The sequence below is a fragment of the Nematostella vectensis genome, chromosome 4 (genome assembly GCF_932526225.1).
Source record: "Nematostella vectensis chromosome 4, jaNemVect1.1, whole genome shotgun sequence".
In the NCBI taxonomy this organism is placed as follows: domain Eukaryota; kingdom Metazoa; phylum Cnidaria; class Anthozoa; order Actiniaria; family Edwardsiidae; genus Nematostella; species Nematostella vectensis.
The window spans coordinates 4,200,154-4,223,992 of NC_064037.1; the positions used below are offsets into that span (position 1 = coordinate 4,200,154).

Genomic DNA, 23,839 nt, shown 5'->3' on the forward strand with positions numbered 1-23,839 from the left:
GCTTGATATTATTAGTAGTCGTTTGTGTTCGAATACATGAGTCAGCGACAACATGCTCTTAAATGTCTTCTTTGTGGGTTTCGTAGGTGGAAGACTCGCATTTTACGAATATGGGTAAAAACAAAAACACAAGGCAAACCTGTGTTGTCTTTATTGTAAAGTTTACAGACTGCTTATGACTGCGGAAGCAATTAAGAGAGCGTCATAAAGTTCCGCTCGCGCTAGTTTACCAGCCAAAGCAAAATAAATAACATCTAACGACAGACATCACATATCACTCCATGTTCTAGTGAGTTTGGTTTTGGAGTCTTACAACTTTCTCCATTCAAACTTTTTTTAAATAATAATAAACGACGGAACGCAATTCGCAAAGCACCCTGTTCACTTAGATAGAGGATATAAACCCAGAATGTGTGACGTTGAGTGAAAACATAGAGGCAGAGACATTTGTATCAAAATTATTTTAATATGACAATAAGAACCACCACAAGAAACACCCCAAGACGGTTCTTTTAAGAACCCCAAAAAAAGTTATAAGTCAATGATCATGCATAAGTGTCTGTTTTAAAATCCCCAAAGTCGTTAACTTGAATAAGAAAGCGATATGCATTCCTTCGCTTAAATAAAAACAACGATGAATAAGAGATCGAAATATTATATTTCTCAGCTTCCCGCTGTCTTCCGCTAGCAGTTAACACACATTCCAAAATCCCCGAATAATATCAAGCGATAGGCATTTCTTTCTCAAACTAATTTTCCCGTGTTTAGTTCATGTCTTTGTCAAATAATGGCTTCCCAGTGTTCAAAAGGATTGGCTAGCAGTTTTCACACAACCGAAAATCTTCGAATAATATCAAGCGATCGGCATTCCCTCCTCAAACTTATTCTCCCGTGTTTAGTACAAGTCTTTGCTTTGTCAAATAAATGGTTTTCCGCGGTTCAAAATTATTCAGCAGTTTTCACACATTCGAAAATCATGGACATTAGCAGAAATTCTATACAGCATGGCCGCCGAGCATGCGCGCTGCTTTCCCTGTTGGACTTTAAATATATTTCTGCGATCACCTTACATATAGAGAACTGTATGAGAATACAAACGCTAGTATACTTTTCTCGGTTTTATTGAGAAAGCCGTTAAACCTTTTACGGTTGCAAACGGCAGACTATCAACAATACAACTTCATTGGTATATGGTAGGAATTACACACGATTTCGATGAAAATAAACTGTTCGCATTCCCCTTCAAACGCTGATACCTTTATTTACTTATTTCCGCCATGCTTGCCTCTAAAATGTGCTCGAGTCGCAATACACAGGCCGTTCCTCTCGCTCGATAGTACATCCTCCTCCATTTGCAAACGTCGAGTTCGAACACGAAGATATAGTACTCGCTAAAAGTCAAAATAATTCCTCCATACTTGATTGAAATCTTGTTCGCAAATGAGTATGAAAATGTTCAATATTTGTTGAGTCCATATAGAGAAGAACAATAACACTCCGAGGTCCATTTCGGCAAGAATCAAGCCATATTTTCGGTAGAAGCAAAGGCTGTTTATGTTCGGCCATCTTGTTCCCACAATGCAAACTGTTTAATGCTTTGTGACCTAGCCTTTGTTCTATTTTCAGGTTATTAAGTATTCCAAACCTAGAAAGGATATCTAGATTACTTACGCAATGTCGGACCTTTTCGGTAAAATTCAAGCTCAAGAGCTACAAAATATCAAAATAAGCGAGCCAAGCTTATCATACGCTGCAAAATCCTCTGCTAGAAAGGTTATTTTCGCCTTGGATATACCCTATCCTCTGTTTAAAATCTGGCACGAGCGTGTACAAAGTTTTTTTCGCCAAGTTGAAAATTCTACCGGAAGTGAAGAAGAAAAAAGCAAATTACTCCTCAAATACCCATTTGTGGCACTTTTAGAACATTCTCTGCCTGAATGTTGCTTCTGTTTTTCCTCTGACGACAATGTTAGAAGAGAAATAAATGACAGTTTACGAAAAAACTGTGCAATAGTTGTACAGAAGTACAGGGCATCTAGAGGCATGGCAAGAATGAAATTAGATGGACTTTCAAAGAAGTTCCATGTCTTTCAAGGCCAAACAGAACCTGTAAAAAAAACTCCAGGATGAAATTGTCAACTGGAAAGCTAGATGCCATAATCTGGAAGCAAGATCCTCAGAACTTTACAAGGAAATGCAGAGTGTGCTCATGGAGTCCAAGAGGAAGGACAACATTATACAAGACCTCTCAGAAACAAACAAAGAGCTTGCCAGTTATATTGATCAGCTTGAGAGGTCTCAGAATCTTCAATACCAAGGGAAGTCACTGCATGATGCTAAAAACAAGCAGAGGACTCTAAAAGAATTTCTTAGCAGAGCAAATCTTGCCCTATGGTTTGCCAAAGCCTTTGGTATTGAAGTAACTTCGGTAAGTGTCACTGAAACTGAATCTGGGCAGGTCCATCAACTGAGTGCTGGTGCTGCTTCAACATCAACTGAATCTGAAGATGGCCAAGGAACCAATCAGTATGATAGACTTAGTGATGATGAAAAGGGGCAAGTACAGGAGGTTTTATTCCTCTTAGACAAATATTGTGTTGGGGATAATTTTTACCATGAGCTCTCAATGATTTCAAATGGTCTGCCAAAATCTTATCTAATCAAACAGTGTAGAGATAACTACAATGATCTCTGTCGCATTGAAGACCTCCCTAATAATCACCTTGGCTCAAAATGTTCATTTGCTGAGCTTCTAACCATTCATGCAGCTGACTTTCTTGACAATAATCCTGATTTTGATTATGCTAATGAGACACTTAAGGTAAAAATTAATGGAGATGGAGCTAGGATGACAAGAAATTCCAATTTTATTTTTTTAACTTTCTCTATTTTACAAACAGGAGCTAACGTAATGTCTGCTAAAGGTAACAGAAACATTGCAGCAAATCATACACCACCTTAAAGGAAGCCTTTAGTGTCACTTTTGAGGAGATTAACAACTTCATTGCTTCTGGTAAATTAACAGTCAATGATAAAACAATTAACTTGGAGTTTTTTCTTGGTGGTGATTATAAATTTGTGTTACTAATGCTTGGTCTTAAAGGTGCAACTGCTAACTATGCATGTGCTTGGTGATTCGTAAGGATGATCGCTGGAAAACTGATAATGATTTTCATTTCTTTAATAAATCTCCAATGTCAAGATCTCTCAAGGAAATTAAAGAGCTATGTAAGAAATCAACAGATAATTACTGTTGTGGAGCAGAGCCTTTACTTAATATTGAGCTTGATCATGTGATTGTTGACGAATTACACTTGATGCTGCGAGTAACAGATGTACTAACTAAAAATCTTGTCTATCAGGCAATTGACAGAGATAAAAAGGATGACTTTGACAAAAAAAGAGGGGAGGGAAAAGGTATCCATCTCAAAAAGCTAGTTTCCACCATACGGTCTTTGGGCATTTCTTTCGATGTTTGGGAACAGCTAAATGCTGATAAGTCATCAAGTGGTAAATATGATTTCACAAGTTTAACAGGATCAAACAAAAAAACACTTCTCAGTCAATTGCCTGATAAACTGCATGATTTGCTAACCCCTGACAGCAGGGATAAGGTAACTCAACTGTGGAGAGATTTTAATAATATTTACATACAAATTACTAACATGGAGCTTAACATTTTGCCAGAAATAATTGCTGACCAAGTTAAAGAATGGATTGATTTGTTTTGCTCATGCAGAACTGTGGCAGAAGGTTACGAGAGGGCTCGTGTTACTCCTTACATGCACATTCTTTTTGCCCATGTTCCCTTTTTTGTTGAAAAATACAAATGTATTAAAATATTTACTGGACAAGGGGTTGAAAAAAATAACGATGTAGCTAGATCTGTCCTCCACAGGAAATCTAATAAATGGGATTCTGTGGGGGACATTCTTAAACAAGAATTTAGACAATGGGAACTCAAACACAAGGAGAGAGAGAAGAGAAAATATGAAAAAAAAAGTACTTACTGGAATGAAGAAATAAAAACTACCAGACAAAAAAGGAGAAAAACTAATACTGAGACCCCTGGCATGGAACCCTCAACTTCAGCAGACACTTCCGTTGGGGAACGCTCAGTAGACCAGCCTGAACAAGTAGACCCCAAATCAATGACTGTCAAACAGTTGAGGGAACACTTAAAAGCCAGAGGTTTAAAAGGCTTAAGCAAAAAAAGTAAAGCTGAATTAGTAGAGATTTTCCTAAATTCTCCAAGAGAATAGTCATCTACTGTATGTAATTAAAGTAGTCTATATCTAGAATGTAAATTATATATGTAAATAGAATATCATACTTTTAAAAGTGCCAGAAGGTAATTGTGATATGGCACTATACAAATATACATATTATCATTATTATTCTACATGTATATATTTAAATTTTAAAAGGTTCTCTAATAAAATCAAATGTAATTTTCTCAGTATACATTATTTGTTTATCTTCTACAACAGAATTATCAACTACTTTATAGCACTTAATAGATTTGCTTAAAAAGGTTTTCATTTTGACAGGATACGAAATTTTAACCCCATCCCCATTCTTATCTAGATATACGTCCCACTCTCTTGGAAAATTACAAACCCTAAAATCATTGCTGCTAAGCAAAATATGTTTCCCATCCCTTGATTTTATACCCTTGCCACTAAAACAATATCGAAAGCAATCATGATGAAATTCTATTGAAACAGGCACCCTAGTTCTTCTCTTAAGCTTTGCCTCCATCGCCTCTCTCAGCCGATCTAAATTGCCTTGAAGGCGTGAAGTCTCCACTTGTGGGCTGTCAAAATTCCTAAGGTGGAAACAAAACAAAAAAAGATTTAAGACTTGCTCGTTTTTCTAACTCGAAAGGCTTCGCTGACACTAAAGAAAGGGGAATCCTTTCTGATGCAATTTTGTAAAATACATGCCTAACAAGATCAGCACTCAGATCATCTTCGTCCACCCAAGAACTCTCATAGGCACTGTATCCTGTCCACTTTAAGAGATATTGTGTCTACAATAGGACAATTTAATGTTCTTTGGTCATACTTGAATGACAAGTTCATATGCACTAGACCTATCTCGGTACTCTTTACAGCCTATTTACAACATCTAAGTGGGCTAAACCACAACGTTTAACTACCAGAAAATAATCGTAGTCAGGTAATCAAGTAAATTGAAGGTTCGGAATACATTGTTGAGCGTGGAACCTGAACTATTATAATATAAGCAAGGTAAAATTATCCGGTAACTTACCTTTCCATTGTTTATTTGCCGTGAAACAACTCTTTCAACTGGATAAAATGTTGGATCCCCATTCCTCCGTGTCTTTTTTCTTTTTTGAATGCCTCTCCACAACAGTTCACCCGAATTTGCCTCGTTAAGTTGACGATAAAAGCCGTCTCCTTCGCGAAGTCGCTTCTCTTCCGCCATTTTGAATAATAAATCACATCTGAACTGCACATGCGCAGTTCAATTAAAAAATAAAATGAGCGCCCGCGCTGATAACCGCTGACTGTATAGGATTTCTACTAATGGAATATCAAGCGATCGGCCTTCCTTCTCCCGTGTTTATTACAAGTCTTTGTCAAATAAAATTTCAAAATTCTTCGCTAACAGTTTTCACACATTCGAAAATCATCGAAGAATATCAAGCGATCGGCATTCCTTCCCCAAATTAATTCTCCCGTGTGTAATACAAGTATTTGTTAAATAAATGGCTTCCCGCTGTTCAAAAGTATCCGCTAGCAGTTGACACACATTCGACAATCTTAGAAGAATATCAAGCGATCGACATTCCTTCCCTCTTCGGGGCAAGCTTTTGAGAATAAACTAACTTTTTTGCCTGCGTCTGCCCTCGTAAATCCACGATCGAATCCTTCGCATGCTTTGGCTTTCATCCGCCATCTTTATCGTCTTTATTTCTTAAACTTGAAAGTGTCTTGTTTTGATCGTCTACAAATAATTGAACTCGAGGCATATCAGACTATAACTGAATTTGTTGTTTCTGATTTTAACTATAACCATAGCTCTCAGCTGACTTTTACACGAACAATTTATTTGAATCGCTTGCAGAACTCCTGCATGTATTTTAAGTGAGTATCAGTAAGTTTGTCCCGGTCTGTTCGCGAATTTCGCGAACAATTTCGCGGACATATGTCCACATGTTCGAGAGCGGTACTGTAAGCCTCATAACATCTCTATCATATTTCCGTGTTCCTAACCAAAGTCTCGTCCAGTTCTGGCATCGCCGCATAGCTATGCTTGTGATTCTCCACTGATCCTTTGTCCACGCTGTTAGTTGAGCTGCCTTTCTTGCGCGCGTGCTTTGCCAGGTAAAGCACGCTATTAAGCTTGTTCTCCAGGTCAGACAGTGAGCGGCTACGCCTCCATAGCGATAATGTCCCTTTAGGGACCTGCCTGCTTCCGTCCCCGCAGGCCCCTCCACAGTGTTCGCAGAGCAAGCCATTATTGAACTCGACAAAACCCGAGTCCATTGCTCGTTTTCTGGGTCTTTTGTCCCGCCCCTGCGATTGGTGATGGTCGCTGTTCTCGTAGGACTTGCGTAGATGACAGAATTGGCATTCTTGCTCTCCCAAAGTAATAATGCCCTGTGTGCTTACCGCTCGGCGAGTCTTGGGGATGTTGAAGGCGGTGTTATGAAATTCTCTATCGAGGTAGTCAGTAACCAAAGCAGGGCCAGTGTTGTGTGTTTCTGTCTGAGGCTGTTTGTTGGCAGGTTGAGTTTTATTCTCTCCCGCTGTTGGGTTATCGTGGCATGCCAGTGTTCTGTTGTTTGCATCGATTATGTCGTGTCTTGTTACGGCATTGATTCGGTGGCTGGTTAAAGGAAAATGTTAGCGGTTAGTGAGGGAGATTTACAGATTAGTAACAGTGAAAGCAATGTGCTCGGTAAGATAAGGGAGAGCGCTGGTAGCACGAATCACGTCCTCTGGCGGTCCGGTAATGAATCCAAAGATAATTCTAGCCAGCCAAAAACTCAGTCCGCACAAATTGAAAATAAACCCTTGCTACACAGTAACTATAAAAGGCTGGCAGGTACGACCAAAGCACGGCGGGGAAAACATTTGACTGGCCACGAAAGTTATGGAGCACGAAAAAACTTCCTGTGAGATATCAAATGTTTTTTTTACGTAACTAAAGAGATAAGTTAGTAGTTTCTATATCATTAAGCGTTAGATTTCAAGCATGTCGTAGGTAGTCTCAGGTCACGTAGCTTTATGGATTTCTTTTTGTTTAGGCCCTACTTCTTAACGCGACGTGAACGAAAGCTGTCGTCACATGACGGCTGCTTTGCGTGACGAAAAGCAGGACTACTTAGACACTAGTGACTTAGTGACTTGTTATTTGACGTCACGGCTTTCTTATTGTTAGTGGCGTCATGAACACACTTCAGGCAACTGGATGTCAGCCCTCTTCGTCATATCTTCATCTAACGTCACGTGTATACGCCAGGACACAACGAATTGTGACATCACACATGACTGCATTCTGCGGTGTAGCGTGTTGCGATATGACGTCACGTCAAGTAGCGAAGCCTACTTACACGTCGTCGTTGTCCACTCTCCTGTCTCTGTTCAACGGTTGCTTTTCCTCGCAGGGTGGAAGGTCCTTGCGACGCAGTTTATCATTGGCGACTTTGAGTGCGTGCTTGGTGGCCTGGAGCTCCTTCTTGATGTGAACCAGGTGTTTCTCCAACTGGGAAACGAAGAACAGGGCAAGAACAATCAACTAATCGTCACAACAACAATTATCATCAGCAACATCATCCACAACAACAATAATATTATCATCATCAGCAACATTGTGAACATCACCATCTACAAATCATCTCCAGCAACAACACAATCAAGATGTCCTTCCCCATACCCCCCCCTCCCCTCCCCCCTCGACTTCCCTCCCCTTTTCTCCACCTCCTTTATGTGAAAGAAATTGTGAAAAACTACCCACAAATATCTCCCGCCATATTTGTCCCCCTCGAGAAATCCCGTACCCTCTTCTGATAACGTATGGCGGAAGCAACTTACATCTTGTTTATAGCTTATCTGCTGCTTGTCATCATGACTATCAGCGTACGATTGCGGTCGTGCTGCCTCAATTAGCGATAATCTGTTGCTATCACTCGCGTATGCGTCATCGCTGAAAACAAAGATAACCCATAGGTATAACTTGAAGATAACTCATAGGTATAACTTGAAGATAACCCATAGGTATAACTTGAAGATAACTCATAGGTATAACTTGAAGATAACCCGTAGGAATAACTTGAAGATAGCCCATAGGTATAACTTGAAGATAAACATAGGTATAACTTGAAGATAACCCATAGGTATAACTTTAAGATAACCCGTAGGTATAGCTTGATGATATCCCATAGGTATAACTTGAATATAACCCATAGGTATAACTTGAAGATAGCCCATGCTATAACTTTAAGTCCTAAAAATGCTACGGCTAGCAGCATTGATTCCGGAATCTATGGGCAATGGAATTCTATCAGCAATCATACCTTAACAATGACCTTATAAAGGCCATGATGCCACCATACATAAACAATGACCTTATAAGGACATGATGCCTACATACCTTATCTGACGATCAGCGCTTAGATTCATCCCGACATACCCCGCACACTTGGAACACTTAGGATTCGATTGGTTGAGGCTTGATACGCTCAAGCTTCCGTGATGCGGCCTGCGGACGTTCCTGTGCGGTCTGAATATCAGGATGTAGACCTTAGGTCCGTATAGACTGCCTAGCAACACGTACGCGATCAGAGAGATGCTGATGCTTAGGATCAAAGGTCGCTCCACTAAAGACCTTTGCATGAAGTACACGGCAAGAAACGCGAGCCAGATTACACACGAAGAGTACATGGCGAAGGCAATCAGCTTCGCCTCGTTAAAATTGCTTGGTATCTTTCGCGTTTTAAAGGCATACACGGTGCACATGATAATCAGGATGAAGTTGTAGACCTGTGAAAGGCCAAAGTCGAGATCGGAAGTGGAGCAACTCAAGTAGACGGTATCGACGGTTGGGTAGAAGTGTCGTGCGGTAGGGGTGCGCAGGAGGGTGAGGAGCACAAGAAAGAGTGCCTGTACGCAGACCACGCCCAATACTAATACCAGCTGGGACGACGGCAAAACAAGGATCGGCCTTTTGGCGACGTTCCGGCGGTTGAAAATTCTAGAGATACGGTTTGTCTTGATAAAGATCGCGGCGTAGCTTATCGTGAAGCCGAGACTGCTGAGGAAGAATCGCGCGATGCAAATGATCCGCGTGGGACGAAGTACTACGATAAAGGTGTCTGAGAAACATAGCAGTATACTGACCAGGAGCAGGTAAGCCAGCTCGCGACCACAAGCCTTCACAATCGGCGTCTTGTCGTGTTTAGCGAGGAGATAGACCACAAAGATGGTAATAAATATCCCGGTGCCGGCGAACCCCATGGCTGGCACAGCATACATCAGGTTTTTCCCAAAGTACTGCAACTCAATTTGCAGACATTGCTTACGGTCTGCCGAATGATTAGGCCAAGATCCCAAAGGGCAGGTCAGACAGGTGGTCCTGTTGATCACATAGCTGTTGCCTTTGCACGGCTCACAGCTCCAGCAGCAAGCCTCTTTGCCTCTCACAGGCAACATGACCTCGTCACTACTACACTCATCCGAGCAAGACGACTTCACGATCTCAAACTTATGTTCATTTCGCATCCGTAGTTTATCTTTCCATGTACCTATAATAACATTACGGTACGTTCCGCTTGATTTTTCGAATCGCATAACATCGTAGATACCTTCCACGTCGCCATTTGCATCAAAATGGACCTTCTCGCCAGTCGCACCTACGAAAGACGCATTACGAATGTAGCCTAGTAATTCTGATCCCGAAATGTTTTCCATAGCGGGACATACGCCCACGGTGTACCGGCACAAGTCAGCATGCATCGCTTCCAATGCATGCGCAAACGCATAGACTGCATCTATTGCGCTTGCAATGCGCATGTCAATGTCACTGTTGCCTAGCGACAGCTTCAGTGAGTCATTGCATTTAGTGGGGTACTTTCCAAGAGTCTCATTCAGTGAGCAGTTAAAGTGATGTTCCCAGTATTCTTGGAACCACGGATTCCGAGAATTATTAATGGGGCTTAAGCTTGTAAAATACTCCTCAAAACCTTTTAAGCGAACGCTTTTCGGAGACACGGTTATTGTATTCAAGGCGACAGACTGAAGGTCCTTCAACCACACCACATTACCCCAGGCATCTGAGCCTACGAACTGGAGCTGGTCGGCGGCATTTCGCACTTGGACAGCGTGCAGAAGGCCGCGAATTTGATGCACTTGTGCAAACACTATGACGGTCCTAGCGAGGGGCTCGCTCAGAATGCTGTCCACCACGAGGAGGTAGGTAGACTCGTGACACGAAGAGCGGACCTTGTGACTAGAAGCCATGCAGATTCCTAGTAAAATCATCGCGTAAATATGAGGACTAAACAAGATATATGGAGAGAGTCGTGACAAACACACTTCTTATAAGTACAGAGGTGGCATCATAATCATTCGCCAACGACCTTACAATCCTAAAGTAGCCATTGTTAAAATAAAGAGCTGCCTCTCGGTTGAAACAGGTCCTTTAAAAGTCGGAGGAGTAAAAGAACCTTCAAAATGGCTTAACCGACACCATTTGTGCGGATTACATTGATTGACGCGTATCTATGGTTACCTACCCGCGCGTGTCGCTGCGCTCCGTAGTGCGTCCACACCCAGAATTCCATAGGAATCGTCGCTATACACCACCGATACGTAAGTCCAGTTAAAGTACTTCAGCACGTCCACTAATGCTTTTGCCTGGAAATTATCATGTGGCACGGTTCTGGAGAAGAACCCGAACCTCTTTTTGTCGCTCAACTCGAAGCTTGTAGAGTCATAGCTTATCTGTGGGATCTCGAAGAGGCGCGAAAGGCGCGCGATCTGGATAGAGACGCTGCTGTACGCGGCACCGATAATGCCCACCACTCGAGAAGACGTTGACTCGCTCTTTAACTGACTGTATATGAAGTTCAGAGACTTGTCTAGAGCCATCGTCTCGCTGGAACATGTATCGTAAAGCTGGAGCCCTAAAGTGATGCCATTCAGGAGGGTGGAATTCGCGGCGTTGATCTTATCGAGAGCATAGAGGAGTGCTTCCAAACGCTGGATTCCAAGCCTCTCTTGCAGCTCGCCGCACTGTAGATCCACGTTTTTTGAGTGGACTGGAACGAGACCGCCAAGGAGAATGTCTCCCTTCATCAGTAGATTCTTATCCTCTTTCCCATTGGCTTGGTTTGTGATGTATGACAGTGTGATGACCAATAGCATGTACGTGTTCATTGCACGGGGCATGGCCAACTTTAGCAAGTTTATCTGGGAATTGAATTACGCATTTTGTTATCGTGTGGGATAAGGAGATGTTAGAATGTGCTTTATGAAGGTCCAAGATATCTAATCTTTATACACCTATTTCAAATACGGTTGAACTCGGAGAATCCAGGTGTCGTAACCCGCAGTGGCTCATGGGTATCAAATAAATACAAAAATAAGCGTGAATAAAAACAAACACAAGATTAGACTGCCTTAGCATTCTTGTTATGTATGCCATTTATACGTTACCCATGAAAACACTACGGGCTACGATACATTGATTCGCGGGTGCATGAAATAGGTGTATACCGTGGGGTGGTCGGAAGGTAGGTTCGCCCACCCCCATATCAGAAATTAAGTTCAACCCAGCGTAGAAAGCTTGTCCTTACGGGGCTATTTATGCAGCTTTTCCAAGGAGCAGATGTTTAGCAGTGTCTGTTAAAAGCTTTTGCATTTCTAAAACTCCTAAATCACCAAGCCGTCATGCTCGTCCTAAACTGTCTTTTCCTCTCCCTTCTGGGATAAAGCTTTATTTGAATAGGTTATTAAAAGTTGTTTAATGAATTTTCACAGATCTGAGGACGAACAAAACCCCCACGCGATCTCTAATTAAATAACTATGACTATGATTTCTTTTGTTATTATGAATTTTATGCACGATAATGCCGGTTTTAATCTCACCCGCCAGAATGCTAAGAAGTTACACCACAGTATGAGCAACTGTGCCATTTAGCGTAAATGCTAACCAATAAAGATATATCTTCAGCTTCGGAAGGGAGAAAGGAACCACCAATCCCCCCTTCCCATAAAAATAAATACAAATAAATTGCAGTCCGTAAAATGAATTAAAAAGCAGATATCCGCTTAAAATCTACAGGTCCTCACCGGCACTCGACCATTGGACGGGTGACTTTCCTTGGCCGGAAATAAGGGTTTTTTTTTAATTCTTTCTCGATCAGTTTTATTAAATTAATAACTTGTTTTACCCATGTCTGGTCAAAAGAGCAGTGATATTTTTAATTACCTTCAATTGCGAGATATCTCTATAAGGTTTAACGCTACACTGCTCCCTCAAAGTTAGTCATGATAAAGTTAAACATCATCGAGTATTTCATGGTTATTTTAATTAATAACTAGTTAACAAGGGCTTTAGCATCATATCAATACTAAGCGACTTTAAAAAGGAAATGTTTTGCAAGTTTTTACCTTTCTAGATACGTTTTGAGTTTATCGTTTCATTGTCGTGATGGTTCGTATGATAACTTTTACTCTTCAAGTGGTTTACCAACTCAAGCCTCCTTCACGATTTATCGGCTTTACAACCTGATAACCTGTTAAAATCACAATGTGACGCAACTTACCAGAATTACAGCTCTCATCCGATTTAAAAATAGTGTTCTAACAAGGGCTGCGTGCAAGGAAGTGAGAAGTTTTCAGAATATAAGGCGGTATGGGAAAGAAAACCCTGCCGCATAAAACGCCGTAAGGTAAATGTTTTCAAAGAAACGAGATTATTAAAAGTTTACATATGCAAATGAGCACCTTATTTGTCGGCAAACACCATCGACTTTGACCTTTTATAATATATCATAGCAGACGTCAATAAGCGCAAAATCATAGACTCAAAAGGCAAAAAAGGACTTAAGTTATAATTTCCTTTATTGTATTTCTTTATAGCGCTATATATACCACCATGTATAGTAACGTATGGCTTTATTTTCCATTTTCTACCATTCTCCTTTTTACCATAGAAATTCTTGTATGTTAAAATATTCCTTTTTTTTATTTCCGTGTATTTTTAATTGGATCACGGACCTGAGTGCGCGAGATGTCCAGAGCAATGTCTGGACTTGATTTCCAACAACAACGAAGAAAGACAAAAACTTGACAGGACTTAGTTTATCAGTTTATATATCTAAACTAAGTAAACAAACAGAGAGACGACGGCGGATAGGCAAACAAACAAATAATGAAATACATTGAATAAACTACATATATAGCTAAAAAATAATGATTCATGGATAATCAATTCTTAATGTTTTTTTTCGTAAATATCGCAAAACTTTCACATCTTTACTGATTTTAGGTGCTCAAGAAAGATGTAACATTTGATTGTTTTTTTAAAGACTTTTATATATTCTACAGCAAAGAAAAATAGGAAACGATTTCGAAATATGCGAAAATGCGCTTTCATTTTTATTGGCTTGACTTAATGCCTACGATAACAACTTATTTCAATTCCTGCCACAAAGTATGAACTCAAGCAATTCGAGATTTCAAATTCGCCTTGCCAGACCAAGGGTGGAAATAAATTTTCATTCATAAATGGTACTAAGCGCGTGTATCAAATTAGCTACTACAGAAAATGTCACAGGGCTCATGGCAATTGTTATATAAGCTGTAGATGATTTCGAACATGAATAATAATCATTGTTTGAATAAATTACCTGGGAATTATTTTACACTAAACGACAGATAAAGTAGCGTCGCAAAACAACGCCCCAAACCATTTAGTGATAACAAGATGAATAAAAACTCTAACTTATATTCGGCCCTTTCGTTACGCCCATAAAGAAAATTGAATTTTGATGAAAGAAAAAAGTAGTTATTGTGGATGTTTTACTTGGATGAAATTAAATTTCATGTTCTTTTTCGCTACAACATTGTAAACAATTCTTGAAACAGACATAGCACGCACAGGTGACAGAGGTTTTGAGCAAAAATAGAAAGAAATTTTTTTAAGTGTGTTTGCTCTATGTTGATCGTTTTATCAAAAGCTGTTTTATCTGTTAGCCTGATTCTATGTTGGTGCTAACCTTAAACAGAAGAGTTTACAGTTCTAAGGATAAAACTAAGGAAGTTTTCACACAATCGTCACAATGTTTGCATTGGCGTACAAGTAAGCTTATGACTCCGTTTCTCTTTATAAGTCAATTTGATAGTAGAAATAGCATGATTTTATGGATTTGATGAGACTACGTACCGTCTTATTGTGGCTGCTCCGGACTGTTTTGGTCAGTCGTATCGTTTTTAGTTGAGAAGGAAGTAACGCAGTTCTTTCATACCGTCACTTTTCATTCATTCATTCACGTGGCACGCGCCGCTAATTACCACAATACAGCCATCGCGCTCCAATCATTTCGCTCTTCGAGAAATGACTCACAATAAATTGATTTTCTCTTAGGTGGAGTCCTCTTCATCGAGTTAAGTGGTTGTGTACGGATATTCTCTAGTAGGAAAGACCGCAAAACGTTGTAACTGCTTTTTAGCCTTGGCCAGGCGTACTTCCCGTCGTCTATCTTTCAGTCCTTCAAATTTCTTTCACAGCACACATCAAAAAAATCACCTGAAAGACTCAAATAAGCTTACTTCGTTTTGTGTTTGAAGATTTTCTTGCTGCACCGTTCTTGGTCCAATGTTTGATATTCTGTCAATCGCTATCCAGACTTTTGTTTCTATTTCTATTGATTGTTTTGCTAGAAGCACATGTTCTCTAGGCGGGCTAATCCATTCTTTGTTTTGATTTGCAGGTGCCGAACCCTGTGAAATACCAGTTTTCGTTTTGTCTTGAAGTGATTGGCAATAATTTTGCTGCAGTTTCAAAATAAACTAAGGAAAATTAAACTGATCCAGGTCTTGATAGAAACAAAGCCCTACCTGTACTTAATACTAGCAGCCATCGCAGAGAGTAGCATATAGTCTTGTCGATACGTACTTGACTCGTAAACCGCTGGACAAAATGCAATACTCCCGATTCCCGTCTAACCTCGGTAGCGAGCCGCCCCGCTAGCTCATTACATTTGCTCCACACATATTTAATGAATTTTACCCAAAATAATTGCTCCACATCCACATCGAATCTACCTCAAAACACTCAATTTTCGCGTCACTTTAACTTCGCGAATATGAAGTGACGCGAAAATAAAGTGTCGCGAAAATTGGGACGCGCGAAAATAAAGTGAGTACACAAAAAGTATTTAGGTGAAGTATTAACCGTTTAAAAAGTTTTATAGAAACACCTTATCTATTTAGTCCTCTAATTCGTCAGGATGATCGTCTTCTGCTTCTAATTCTTCAAGAATTGCACTTACAACATTCAAACTTGCACTTACAATATTCAAACTCCCATCCACAGGTTCTTTGTAGTTTTGTTCGACTTGAACTTTTCCAATAGCTTGTGCATTTTGAGGAGAACTTCCGTCAGTGTAGTTACAGAAATAGGGATTCCCAATCCTCCTTGAATAAGGGGCGATCGCCAATATTGCGCATCTACTATGTCCATCTTTGCGGAGGAGGAAACTAGACGAGTTTTTCAAATGCCTAGTACCAAACGATTTATCTTCGGCTTCGGGGCAGGGCCTGGGCAGGTATAATGCGCCCTCTTGACCCGTACCATACTCCATTTATGTAATGTACATATGGTAATGTTATGGGTTGAGTAGGACATCAATTCTGAACTGTATTTATATATCTTTTTGGACTAAATTTAGCCCACACATGTTTTTCTCACAGTTTGTTACTTTTTTTTTTGGTGATTGAAACACATTTTTGTTCCACTTGTTTGCTTAATTTTATATTGTCCCAAAATCGCTAATATAAATTGACCTGGTTTAGGAAAATGGCGAAATCGCGAAAATAAACGAAATATCGCCATCTCAAATCCGCGAAATTTTGACGTCGCGATATTTATGTGTAATAAGCATTCTCACTGGGAGTACCCGAAATAACAGCCGAATTCCGGCATGGCCCATGACGTTTTCTTCTCGGAGTGTAGGCATGCATCTACGTTTCGCATTTATATCACCTTTCCGGCTATATATTGTTATGTTTTGGGAGTCTTTTGTTTATTTTCTCGGAACGACACCGACCCAGTCGTTCTCCGTTCCCAGGATGCATTTCGGTTGATTGAGACGCGCCAAGTTTGTTCCATTTCAAGATGGCGGCCACCATGGACACAGCACATGAATCTGATTTACAATCGTTTCTCTCACTCCATCTATCTGTACCCAAGGTATCAGTCGATGAAATAGCTAGCTCAAGCGATGAAGCTGCTCAGTTTCTTGTTAAAGTCAAGGATTATGTTCAAGAACAAGCAAAGTTGCAAGCGAAATGGCGAACTGACATGACAGGTCTGCGACGTGCACGTGTAAACGCAGGTAATTTTAGCTTATGTCTTTGTACTGTCTGTAGGAGATACTTGTCATTATAAAAGGGGTGTACCCAACAAACAAATTTTGTAGGTTGGACATTAACTATATTGAAAACATTTTGTGTTGCCGCTATATATTGTTATGTTTTGGCCAGTGTGGCTAAAAGGAAACATTAGTCGCTACATTTAGAGTAACCTACCTACTGGGCTTAACAGTAACAAATATTTACCTCGTATTTGCACAAAGAAAACAGGGTGTGTTCGGGGAAGTTCGGTTGTATGCGCTCTAGCCATGCCCTGCATAAATACTTAAGTTATACTGATATACATATTTTTTTCCAGAACAACAATTCAGCCAAATAGAGAAACAGCTAATAACATGTAACACCAAGCTAGACACAGAAATGAAGCAGCATGTTCGGGCAAAGACAGAACTAGAAGAAACAAGTAAGTAGGATTGTCAATATTTATCTTCATGTGTACATTACTGTGCAAAAATATGACATGAAGTTTTTCGGTATGATCTTTGAACGTTGTGCGAATCTAGGTTGCATTACATCATGGACAGGTTTTCAAAGTTTGAGGGGTGCAATTGTGTGCTGGTTATAAAGATTTGACTGGGAGTCGACATTCCCTCCAGCATAGTGCCCTTCAAAGTCATGCAAATATGTGACTCTTCTCACTCTTCAAATAAATAATAAATTGCACTCTCCACTATATGTTTACCTATACAAAGATGTGTTTATTGATCCACCTGCGTCTTGCAGAGACTGCACTTATTGAAAAGCAGAAACGATTACAGGAAGTTGAAGGGATAAAAGAAGATGCATTTACTAACTATGTAAGTACATGTAACTGGTATATATTGCTGTGCTATCATTGTTTCTGGAAACAAATCAAAATAAGTGAGCAGCAATTTTTTTTTATGTTTTATCTTGTAGACCCGTGTCTCCAAAATTAATGAACAGCTTGAAGCTGATAAGCTTGAGCTTCTCTCAACATTGGAAAGAAAGAATAATGAAATACAGAATCTCAATGGTGAGGAAAATACAGCAAGTTGTTTTAAAATTAATTTTAACATGTCTGTTTGAAAATGAAAAAAGTGTGCATTGATTGAATATTTTTATTGACACTTTCATATGCAACTACAAGGAGGGAAGAGAAGTGGACCGGGGTTAACATAGCTAGCCCTGTGGTACTATTTGCAATAGAATAATGTTAATACACACTAATAATTGTGAGCTGAAAGAGCATCTCTACTGTTTACTTGTTATTTGGTAAAAATCTTAACATTTGTGACCATATATTTTCAGTGGAATGGAACACAATGTCTGAGAAGCTGTCTGCAGCAAACATAGCCAAGTGCAAAGCAGAGGTACAAATGCTCTACACAAATAAAGTACTAGAAAAAAAGACTCTAGAAATAAAGACCCTAGAATCTGTTATACCAATGCCTTTAAGTAGCTTCCACTAAAAAAGTGTAATATCAAGAGAACTATTACACAAATTAAAATTTGAAATAAGATTGTGGACAGAAAGAAACACATTACTAGAAAATCAAGCTATATTGTCTCATCACTGAAAGAGTGACAAAGAGTTTCAAATTTATGATCCTTGCTCTATAAACCTATGTATTGACTGTTCTGTGTACTTTTGATTTATTTCCAAGGCGGCATTGGATGACATTGAAAGCCAAGGGACATCTTTCAAGGTATGTGTTTTATTCGATAGCCACAGTCATGTTCAGCTTGAGTACATAGGTTTTAGGTTGTTGTTGTTAAATGTGGTGTCCTATGTTTTGCTTTTATATCTTGCAGTTTTTTTAATGTGGTTATGTACTATTACATAGATACGAGAGAAACGGATGGATCAAGAAAAAGTATTACTGCAAAAACAGAATGAATCATTGAGTGCAGAATTGAAAGCAAAGACAGAGGAGCTGGCTACTATAAGAAAAGAAAAGGTACTGCTGGCCAAGTAGCCTAAATACCTTTTTGTCTTTGTCTCGCTTGTATTGCTTGCTCATTTTATTAGAAGTGAACATTCCTAGAAATACTCTATTATTTGTTCTTTAAACTTTTATAGTTTTAGTTTTTGTAATGTTTCAGGTACTGTTTTAGCACCAAACTGTTCTCTTGTAAGTTATTTGTTCACACATGAAAACATAAATTACATACAAAATCAGTACAGGATTTGTGCAGTACAACCTTTGAATTAGCTTTTATTAAACATTTGCTTTGCCATCAATTTTTTTCCAAAGTTTACAGGGCAGCCAGTAAAAGCATGAACACCTAAAATATGAGTGGAATGTTTATTGTCTTTTGATGAATCAGATGCGAGAATTCAGACACTGAGACTTGTTGACTGTTTGAATATCGCGTTTTACCGGTGGCGCTGTAATATTGTATGCTTTCAAAGAATTCAAAATCAATGTTGTGGCTTTCAATAAAAATCCCCCAATAGAAGAACCACACACGTCTACTGACATGTACATTATATATTTTACAACAGAAAACCCACTGATTCTGTTAATATAATTTGGGCAGTAATAAAGAGATTACTCCACATTTTGATGGATAATAGCTTATGAGCTTATATGCACACTTTTGCTCCAGTACCTAAACACTTAGATGATTTTGTTGTTGTTCTAGTCAGGACAAGTTCTACAGTTAAGGAGCCAATTGGAAACAAGCAATGAGGAGGTACATAGGTGGTACCATTATTGATTATACCCAGGGTGAACATAATCTATTTCAATAGCATTTTTATGCCAAAAAAAAGTTTTTTTTATAGAACCAGGGTTTTCTGAATAACTTCTTTTTGCTATTCAAGTAGTATGTATGCCTTTGATGTACATGCACTCTGATTGGCTAAATTGGATAATATTTTTAGTACAGACCAAAAGGTCTGTCTCAATCTGTAAGATTTCTTGTACAGACCTTCTGTTTGGTTAATACTGTAAATCTTTACTGTCAAATCTGTTGTATTGGGACGCAGCATTTTCAAAACATCGATTGTTTTTGTCTTTTGGGATTTTCTGCTCCGCCAGTCAAATTATTCTAAGCCAATCAGATTCTTCCATCTCTCGCCTAGTGCAGTTGCCTGGTTTTCTGTCGCGACACTGTCTAGTTTTCATCCAGATGATAGCCAGGGAAGTGCACAAAGCGAGACTCTGATTGGCTCAGAATGGTTTTACTGACAGAAAAGAAAACCCAAACAATTCGTGTTTTGAAAATGCGGTCCAGATACAACAGATTCGACAGTAATACACATGGTACGGCATTTGCTAGTATATCATTGTAGGAATATCAAGTGTAATACTCTAACCAAAATGTGTTGTCAAATAAGCTCAAAAGCTTGAAGGAATTCCAAGAGGATCTGAAGGCAACTAATGGAGAATTGGAGAAAAAAGTCAAATCATTTATGGAAAGGCTGAGAGAGGTGAGCATTCAGCTGTAAACACTTCCCTCTCCCTACTCTCACCTCCCCTTATCAGCCTTGAGATGTATGTTCAACATCAGAGTTACTTTGACTGGATGGTATCACTCTGCAATCATCGTGTATCAAAACGTGAGGGTTAGAGATATTGAATTACTGCCATATTTTTTCTCTATGCAGTCGCGTGACCAGCTTGCAAAATCAGAAGAGCACTTTAAGAATGAACTTGCCTCGCAGTCCAGACTTGCCGACCTGTACAAGGTATGTAACTATGTCAAGCAGCTCTTAACGTAATTACAATAGTCCTTAGTTAATATTTCCTGTGGGTACACTGGAATTCAAAGCTGTACCATTTTTTATCCAACTCAATAAAGTGTCCTTGAACTTTGAACAGAAAAGGCCCAGACCATGGGTCTATGTTTAAATATGAACCTAATATTGTTTTCCCTGGCCTTTCTATGCTGTGGAATTTGCCAGGTTCAAACCACATAATACATACAGTACCATGTATATCATATGTATCAGGATGAGTCAGAAGAAAGCAAAAAGAGGGCAAAGGAAATGCAGACAGCCATGGACGAACTTCAGAAACTATTGAAGGAAGCAGTTGATGGTACGAATGTGTGTGTTCTGTATTCATTGTATTGTGTACTATTCTTCTGATGACAAGCTTTTGTATTATAAGATAGAAACATTAGCATACTGTAAGCATAGTTAGATTTTAGTGCTTACACAACCTAAAATTACTTTTTTAGACTTGTTGTCTCAGTAAGTATGTAAGTAGTAAAATGTCAGAATAAAGCCCCTGGTAGGGTTTGGGACAAAATTGATTTAAATGTTATTAAAAGTTTATTTCTCCATTGTTATCAGCTCGTCTTGCAACAGAAGCAAGGATTCAGGAGATGGAATTCTCACATGTAGAGGTGGTCAAGGATTTAGGTAAGAGCTTTGTCTTGGAGTGTACTGTATGTCATATCTCAGAAAGAACTTCAAGAAGTCTGTGTTTCAAATTATCTCATGTAATCTGTGCTCTTGTTCAGTCTTTTTTTCTTTGTAACAACAAAGCTGAAGTGCCTAGCGTGGCAGGTTTAAATGACTGCATACAGTACATGTAGGAGAATATCTGTGCCTTAAAATCTCATGCAGTTCTCATTTTGAGGATGTCCTATGCCATGGGGCCTGTTATCTACTAATATGGTATTATTTAATGCCAATTATAAGTTAAATGTATTTTTTTTTGTAACACAGAGTCTAAAGTTCATGCTCTAGAGACGGAGCTAAACAATGCAAATGACCTGTTGGAGGCTGCCCGTCAGAGAGGGGCCGCGCCCATGTCGGAAGAAATGCTGAGTACACTGTCACCGACTGCAGCTGCTACAAGCTCTTTGTTGAAATCAGGAATGACCCTAACAGAGGTAAAATACACATTCCATTTTGTATTCATCTAGCATTTCACTTTCATATACAAGCCATTTTGCCCTAATGTTACCTTATCTCCTTAGATATATTCTCAGTATGTGGAAGTGTCTGATGCTCTTCAGCGAGAGAAACTTGAAAATACCCGCCTGAACAACTACATGGATCAAATACTCAAGGTGATCAAATCAACATGATAAATCTGTGGAACCCGAAGTGATCCAAAAGCATGCATTTAATGGAGGTATAGCTTTGTATAGTGTACATTCATTTCCAAGTCGCCATATCAATGCAGATAGTCATGGATCAAGGGGAGGGGGACAAAGGCCTGTGGTCTGTGAATGCTGATTGGCCCCTGTGGTCTGTGAATGCTGATTGGCCCCTGTGGTCTGTGAATGCTGATTGGCCCCTGCGTTCTGTGAATGCTGATTGGCCCCTGCGTTCTGTGAATGCTGATTGGCCCCTGCGTTCTGTTAATGCTGATTGGCCCCTGCGTTCTGTGAATGCTGATTGGCCCCTGCGTTCTGTGAATGCTGATTGGCCCCTGTGGTCTGTGAATGCTGATTGGCCCCTGTGGTGTGTTAATGCTTCTCATGTTTCCAGGAAATTGAGGAGAAAGCCCCTCTGCTTCAGCAACAAAAAATAGATTATGAGAGAGCTCTACACAGTGTTGATGGGCTAACAAGGAGACTGGATGCTGCTAGAATGGTATGCATACAATATATAATGATTTCCATAACAAAAACTTTGAATTTTAAGGTAGATGCCCAAAATCTTTTGAGTCTTAATTGCAAGCTTTGCCAGTGAACTCAAATCAAATTTGAAATCACTTACTGTATTAGTCCTTTTTCTGTGTCATCAAGGAAAATGAAAAGTTGTTGGTGAGTTCGGAAGATGCACGCAAGATGAGCAACCACCTCAGGAGAGAAAATGAGCGACTCAAGACCAGCATTACAGATCTCAGTCAACAGGTACTGTATAGTGCCAAACAAATGTCATACACGATACTGGAACAGCTTAGAAATTGTTTCTTTGGGAAGGAGGAAAGAGTAGAACTAGGAAAAAAGTGTTGTATTGTTTGCAGGTCCAGGTGTTATTGAAGGAATGTGAGGAGGCTAGAGGAGGGTTGGTAAGCACCACAGAGGAATCTGTTGCAGAGGTATCAAGTTCGTCTCAAGTCATCTCTAAACATCTTGTGACCTTCAAAACCATAGAAGAATTACAGCAACAGAATCAGAAGCTGCTGGCTGTTGTCCGTGAACTGAGTGAAGAGAAAGAGAAGAAAGAGATGGAAGGCACAGAACACAAGTAATACTTCTTTACTTTCTTTGTCAAATTAAACTGTAAAGAACTGCTGTTGTGACCCTGAGTAAAACCTCTTTGAAAACATTTTTACTTCAGGTTTCAACTAGCACTAATAATTGATACAGTATTTGAAAAACAGCAAGATGTGTACAGTACTGTAATTCTAAAGTGATTAAGTAGTATGATTGTTTTGCTGCTTTTGTGCAGTCTTGTTTGACAGATACAGTATGACTGTCACTTGATTGGAGCTGAAAATGATGGCAAGGCAGTGAAAAACAACTTTTTTGTGTTTTTAGGCTAGCAGAACTTAAATCACAGCTTGAGATTTCACTAAAAGAGGTGGAGCACATGAAAGATGCAAGGGCAAGACAAATGACCATGGTACGTCAGATATTTGACTGTGTTATTTCTCTATTTCAGTCATTTTCCTATATTAATTTTTAGAGATCATGCAGAGTACCAAATTTACCTAGTATTCAGCTACCTTCAGTTGCTAATCCACGTGTTTGATTTAAACACAATGGGAGGCCAAACTTGTTGATTTTATTTGCAGGTTGAGTCTGTTGTTCGCCAGCGAGATATGTATAGGGTTCTCCTTGCAAACACTGGGCAGTCACCAGTAAGTAAAATAGACAGTCCTGTCAAAAGCACTATATTTAATTATTTGCTTGCTTGGTTAAAATAAGAAAAAGCTGTTTATAGTTATTGTCCACCACCGAAACAACTGTAGAGTCCCCAATGTAAACCTGAAAATTAAAATGTCTAATATCTTAAGGTAACATCTGAATGTTAAGGTCCAATTAATATGTCATGCGCTGCCTAGCTGAATCTATTTGTTTGGATTTTTACTTTGAACAACCCTGGATCAATTGTGCTCAGCACAGGTTTAGTTAAGCTCCTGCCATTCTGGCCAGAAGTACTTTAGTCTACAAAAATACACAATAAGACAAGCTATTATTTCATTAAATGCTACAAAACAGCCTCAAATAAGACTGACACTGTTATTAAAAATTGAACCATGGGCCAGCATCCCCTGACAGTTCTTGTATTCCCCCTTTACAGATTAATGCTGTGTGTTTGAGGAGACGAGACT

At 39.4% G+C, this 23,839-nt stretch overlaps 2 protein-coding genes and 2 long non-coding RNA genes across 7 annotated transcripts in view; 2 read left to right on the top strand and 2 right to left on the bottom strand.

Moving 5' to 3' along the window:
- Positions 1-4,742: 4,742 nt before the first annotated feature.
- Positions 4,743-5,552, bottom strand: LOC125561856. Its single transcript, XR_007307558.1, has 2 exons — positions 5,275-5,552; positions 4,743-5,032 (listed from the first exon to the last, which is right to left on the bottom strand). It is a non-coding gene; the product is annotated as an uncharacterized LOC125561856 (long non-coding RNA).
- A 351-nt stretch (positions 5,553-5,903) lies between these two features.
- On the bottom strand, positions 5,904-15,232 carry LOC5513085 (metabotropic glutamate receptor 3). Of its 3 annotated transcripts, none has more exons than XM_032382633.2 (6): positions 14,422-15,232; positions 10,766-11,441; positions 8,626-10,498; positions 8,067-8,178; positions 7,586-7,737; positions 5,904-6,858 (listed from the first exon to the last, which is right to left on the bottom strand). In XM_032382633.2, exons 2-6 carry the CDS (start codon positions 11,418-11,420, stop codon positions 6,222-6,224), a joined length of 3,429 nt encoding a protein of 1,142 aa, XP_032238524.2. In that variant the 5' UTR covers positions 11,421-11,441; positions 14,422-15,232; the 3' UTR covers positions 5,904-6,221. The 3 variants fall into 3 exon arrangements, with proteins under 3 accessions (XP_032238524.2, XP_032238525.2, XP_032238526.2); XM_032382634.2 differs by lacking the exon at positions 14,422-15,232 and adding an exon at positions 12,800-12,950; XM_032382635.2 differs by lacking the exon at positions 14,422-15,232 and adding an exon at positions 12,645-12,776.
- LOC125561923 lies at positions 6,575-7,887 on the top strand. The gene is made up of 2 exons (XR_007307626.1): positions 6,575-6,695; positions 7,280-7,887. It is a non-coding gene; the product is annotated as an uncharacterized LOC125561923 (long non-coding RNA).
- A 1,092-nt stretch (positions 15,233-16,324) lies between the features above and the next one.
- The window catches only part of LOC116618639 (nucleoprotein TPR), a 31,277-nt gene continuing 23,762 nt past the window's right edge, over positions 16,325-23,839 (top strand). The window contains exons 1-19 of one of the 2 annotated variants that reach the window (XM_048725885.1): positions 16,325-16,594; positions 16,930-17,034; positions 17,355-17,428; positions 17,529-17,625; positions 17,901-17,962; positions 18,257-18,298; positions 18,437-18,550; positions 19,239-19,289; positions 19,936-20,028; positions 20,206-20,286; positions 20,551-20,638; positions 20,896-20,964; positions 21,274-21,440; positions 21,528-21,620; positions 22,045-22,149; positions 22,305-22,412; positions 22,526-22,749; positions 23,043-23,127; positions 23,300-23,365. In XM_048725885.1, the coding sequence (XP_048581842.1) occupies positions 16,375-16,594; positions 16,930-17,034; positions 17,355-17,428; positions 17,529-17,625; positions 17,901-17,962; positions 18,257-18,298; positions 18,437-18,550; positions 19,239-19,289; positions 19,936-20,028; positions 20,206-20,286; positions 20,551-20,638; positions 20,896-20,964; positions 21,274-21,440; positions 21,528-21,620; positions 22,045-22,149; positions 22,305-22,412; positions 22,526-22,749; positions 23,043-23,127; positions 23,300-23,365 (1,944 nt within the window). In that variant the 5' untranslated portion in view covers positions 16,325-16,374. The remainder of the gene's footprint in view (positions 16,595-16,929; positions 17,035-17,354; positions 17,429-17,528; positions 17,626-17,900; positions 17,963-18,256; positions 18,299-18,436; positions 18,551-19,238; positions 19,290-19,935; positions 20,029-20,205; positions 20,287-20,550; positions 20,639-20,895; positions 20,965-21,273; positions 21,441-21,527; positions 21,621-22,044; positions 22,150-22,304; positions 22,413-22,525; positions 22,750-23,042; positions 23,128-23,299; positions 23,366-23,839) is intronic. The other variant, XM_048725884.1, reaches the window with a different exon arrangement.